General features: G+C 37.8%; 1 protein-coding gene across 1 annotated transcript in view; it reads right to left on the bottom strand.

The window, feature by feature from the left end:
- Window positions 1-3160: 3160 nt before the first annotated feature.
- LOC102812076 (chromosome unknown open reading frame, human C18orf21) overlaps window positions 3161-5257 on the bottom strand; it is a 7865-nt gene continuing 5768 nt past the window's right edge. The window contains exon 5 of the mRNA XM_006835072.1: window positions 3161-3358. Coding sequence (XP_006835135.1) covers window positions 3161-3358 — 198 coding nt within the window. The remainder of the gene's footprint in view (window positions 3359-5257) is intronic.

The following is a 5257-nucleotide window of genomic DNA, read 5'->3' as shown; positions in this document are numbered from 1 at the left end:
TGTGGTTTTATTAGGGAGTTGATGTTTACATTTTACATTTATTGCTTGATGGCAAGAACACAAATTGGTTAAGCACTTTCAATATACCATCCTTTCTTTTAGGTATTTTTTATGTACCATCTTGTTGAATCCTTACAACTACTTCATGAGGTAGGTAGTTACTATCCTTATTCTTATAAATCCTCACCAACACTTGTTACTGTATTTTTCCTTTAGCTATCCTAGTGTTGTGGTGTTGATTTTCATTCCCTAATGACTAATAATAATGGACTCCTGCTGTGGTGCATATGATAAGCACTGGACTGTGAACCACAAGATCAGTAGTTCAAACCCACCAGTTGCTTCTCGGAAACCCTAGGTCAGAACCAACTCAATGGCATTTAACGGCGACGACTAATAATAGAAGCCCTGTGAGCATAGTGGTCTGTGAGTTGGGCTGGTACAGCAAGGTCATTAGTTCGAATCCATCAGCTGGAAGATGAAGCTTTCTCCACCTGTAAAGATTTAGTCTTGGAAACCCTATACAGAGTCGTGATGAGCCGGAACTGACTCAATGGCACACAGCCACTGATGACAAGTAATATTGAAAATCTTTTCCATGTGCTTAGTGGCCATTTACATACCTTGTTTGGAGAACTATCTGTTCATTCTGTTCAAATCCTTTGTCCAGTTTTTCTCATTGAGTTGTAAAAGTTCTTAATAATTGTACGTACCAGTGCCTTTATTATCTGATTTTGTCCCATTTTGTGTAAGTTCTAAATATTGACTATTCCTGGGTTAACTGCTTTTGTTGCTTGTGTTTTAGTATCCCATCTAAGAAAGTATTGCCTAATCCAAAGTTAAGATTTACTCCTGTTTCCTTCTGAGAGTTTCACACTTTTAGGTCCACACTATAATTCTAATATTCTCTTTAGAGATGCCCAAGGATACACTGCCACAGTATAAAGCAATCAGAAATTCATGGTGTCTTCAATGGCAACTAAGGTAATGTGAAAAACTTGCCACCTACAAGTTCCATATTTTATTCTTTTATCTGTTTTCCAGTCACTGGCCAGAAAGCGGGCTATATTTCTAAACCTAGTGTAGAACAGGTGGCTATAATCACATTTAAGCGGTAGCCTAGGGATATTTACAGAACCTATACAGTGTGCTGGGTAATAAATTAGGTGCTTGGACACACAAGCCAGAAAGAGCTCACATGCAGTTGGGGAGGCAGTGAAAAAAAGTATCACCGTACTGTGGTGTAGGGCGGGGCGGGGGCAATCTGTAAAACTCTATAGCCAATACTGAAAAATGTTAAGTGCTGTCGAGTTGGTTCTGCCTCAGCTACCCTGTATAGGGTTTCCAACTTACTGCTGGTAGATTTGAACTGCCAACCTTATGGTTTGCAGTCCAGTGCTGACCCTACAGCACCATACCGGGAGTCTGGCAAGAATGAGTTGTCTACAAGTAGACATTATGACCTTTTGTGATCAGGGAGAGGGGTAAGCAAGCTGAAGAGTAAGAGAATTTGAGAGAAACAGATGCTTTTTTTGAGAGAACTTAGTCAAAAAGGAAAAGAAAACATCTGCCCTGACCTGGGTATTGAGCAAGATGCTGTGGATACAAAGGTGAGGCCTGGCCCTGCGGCTGTGGCTTTGTCTGGACCTTCAGAATGGTGACCCCCCCACCATCTCTCCTGGTGCTGGCTCCAACTGGCATTATTTCACGTCACACTAACACAAGACCAACTGGTTAACCTTGGCCTTTCAGTTTTCCAAACCAAAATGAAAATGGAAACTAAGTTTAAAACTTTCAAGAAGCTGACACACTTGGAAACAGATTATAGTTCAAAGTTTCTAAATCATTTATTTAATAAAGACTTTGTAAAAGATAGGTTGAATACAACCTGCTTATTATTTTAAGGGAGTCCTGGTGTGGTGCTGTGGGATAAATCACTGGACTGCAAGGTCTGCTTGAACCACAAGGTTGGCAGTTCAAACTTACCAGTCACTCCTTGGAAACCCTATACAGGGTCACTGAGTCAGAACTGACTTGATGGTGCTTAACAACAACATCGTTGTAAAAAAAGAATGTGTATCTATGTTTGAGAAAAGATTTAAGATAGCTAAATGGTTACTATGTCATGTTCTGATGTACTTTTTAGACCTAGAAATAATTGTTAACCAGAGCAAATTAAAATGCCACTTATGATGAAATATTACTATAGAAAATTGCAAAAACAGAAGTTTATTTATCTTATTAAATCATATGTAGGCAAGAATGTTCCAGTTATTTACTTCTGTACTCAAAATAGGAGTAATGTTCAGATCTTTGCAGGAGATTGCAGTTCCTAAGATGAAGCATAGTGTATGGTCTGTTGAATGTAAAATGGATGCTCTGCTCTGTAAACTTTCACTCAACTCACAATAAAAAGTTTTTTAAAAATGTATACAGCAGCTTGACTTTTAATAATAAAAAACTCAAGAGAGAGCCAGTGTCCATCATTTGGAGAATGGAGAAATAAAACTGTGGTGCATTCATAAAATATTAATCATGTTCAGATCTTACTGATATGTACAGATGATTTTGGAGACAGATACTTGGACTTGATGCTTTTTCTGAATTAGCAATAAGACTACAGATCCTATAGATACAAGAAAGCTTCACAAGTTTGGAGACCTTCTCAAAACGGTTTCAGTCTCCTTAGAAAGAAAACAACATAATGAAGACTTCTAGATAAGAATCCATCTACACCCATATAAGGAGCTCTGGTAGCGTAGTGGTTATGAATCGGGCTGCGAACCTTAAGGTCAGCAGTTCAAAACTACCAGGCGCTCCGCGGGAGAAAGATGAGGCTTTCTACTCCCGTAAGGATTTACACCCTGTACAGGGTCGCTATGGGTCGGAACCAACTCGACGGCACTTAACAACAACAACACCCATATATGTCTTTCCTACTAAAAAAGACCTTTCCTAAATTTTTTGATACTAACAATCACTTTGGGAAGTAGGCAGGATTCAGTTATTCATGCCAACAAGGTATCTCCCCATAAATATTGAAGTTTGCTCTTAGACCTAATATTCATATGTCCCCAAAACAACTAAAGATAAAAATAGTTTTTCCAATTATCTTTAATTTCAGAAATTACATTAGACATTTATTTTCAAAATCCATCCTTTATAGAGAAGATAAGAAATTTCTAAAGTCCATCTTTGGGGTCTTTGGAGTTTCTTGTTGACTAAGCAACATTTTGAGTTGAGAGAAGTGTTTTTTTGTTTTGCTCATATTTTTTGAGGAAGAGAAAGTGGGTGTTGACTGTCCAGATGTAGGTGTTCTGAAAAAAAAAGACATAAAATGACACTTAGTTATACTGACCAAAGATCAATTAAACAGTCTTCTTCCTGTTTAGCCCAGATAACTGCTACCACAAGCATTTCCTACTCTATTACAGCCACATAGGGGCCATGGATTTCCCTCAGCAGTCATTCCCATCTGAAGTCCCCTCATGGTATTGGCTTACATGCAACATTTAGGAGGTGTATTGGTGGTTCTAGCACACCTAAAAGAAAAGGTTGGAGGCTGGTAGTGTTGTCAGGTCTATGTTCAATTTATATCTGACATCAAGATTCATGACTATCTTAAGCAAGAACTTTAAAAACACATTGTTCTTTATTCACAGCTCAAGACCACTTCAGTTCTCAAAAGTGAAGGAACTCAACCTACACGTACATGTAGGTACCATTCTATTGTATCCTCCTCACTAGAATGTGAGCTCCATTAAGGGCAGATGCTTTGGACTACTAATTGTATATTGCAGAGAAACACTCAATAAATACCTACTGAATAGACAATTCTCTTTCCTCTGTGTATTTGTACTTCTTTCTTTCTAATTCATCCCTCCTGAACCCTTCTTTGGGGTTTGTCAGCCTAAGTCCTCTTCCATCAACTAAATTCTATGATAAATGTAAAATGTCTTTCTTATTTCAAAATCTATCTTAGAATCAGTATGTCCTAGACAACTCAATTATTTCAAATTATCCATCTCTTTGAAAGAAAAATAAGGATTACTTCTGATCTTTTTATAAGTATAAAGCCAAATTTTCTTTTATCTACATTTAGCCAATAGAGTGGAAACTTATGTGAATTCTTACCACACTAAATATCAAAATAATTAAAATCAAGAATACAACAAAAATTGGATCTGAAAATTCAATTCTTACCTAATTTTTTATAAACTTCAAGACCAATCAAAAACGCAATACAATAAGCAGAGATGGCCCAGTCCTTGCTGAATTTTGTTATTTATGTTCTAGGACTACCAGGCTTAATTTCTCCTTTTGCAACAAAATTTTTCAAAAATTTCTTTCAGTTTCTATGTAATAAAATTTAACATTTATTGACTAGTGTAGTGAGTAGAGTATTGATGATTATTAAAAATCAAATCAAATATTTGCCCAGTTGTATAGTTGACAGTTTTGTCAAAGTTCTAATCAGATTTCTACAGGAATTTCTGGTAGATGAGTGAGCAAAGCAAAGGTTTAGTTGAGAGTTAAGTGGTTCAGTTTTGCTGACACTTAGGACAAATTAAGGCAATAAGGCTACAGATACCTAGAAGAAAGTGTCACAAGTTTGGATCCTTTCAAAAAGGTCTCCATTTCCTTCGAAGCCCAGCATACAACCTGGTGTCTAGTAACGAGGGCTGGAGAACTGTGCTGGAGCAGCTGGTCCATTTGCTACAGAGAAACACTAAAACCTCAGATCAGAGTTGTGATTTAGGAAATGATTAGATGGAAAGCGTTGGAAACTTGAAGTAGGAAGACCAGGGTAAAGGTAAACAGCAAAGACCTGAACCAGAAAAACAATAGGGAGAAAAAAGAGAGAACCTATAGAAGCCGCGTTAAGTAGAATACATAGAAACTGGCAACCACCTGGGTAAGGACCAATGGAGTCACCAACTGTGTCTATCCTTTTAGGCCTGAATATCTAAAATGGCATGTTCATTCATACAATAAGAAACTTAGGGGCACATGGGCAGGTCTGAGCGGTTAGCAGTGAGAAGATGAACTAAACCTGAGCTACACAGGTTTCATTTAGTAGGCAGCTGGGAACAGGTCTAGAGGTTTGAAGTAATGACTATACTGATAAGACATATGCCTTGAAGTGAGAGTTACAGATGTGGGAATTATGACATTAGAAGAGTATGGATGAAAAAGGGGCTGGGGCTGGGGGCCCAATGTCTGAACAGAGGACATAGAAGAAAGACTCAAGTTAACA

The sequence above is a fragment of the Chrysochloris asiatica genome, unplaced genomic scaffold (assembly GCF_000296735.1).
Source record: "Chrysochloris asiatica unplaced genomic scaffold, ChrAsi1.0 scaffold00015, whole genome shotgun sequence".
NCBI lineage: Eukaryota > Metazoa > Chordata > Mammalia > Afrosoricida > Chrysochloridae > Chrysochloris > Chrysochloris asiatica.
Note: the sequence above shows the minus strand (reverse complement) of the source record. Positions and strands in the feature narration are given on the sequence as shown.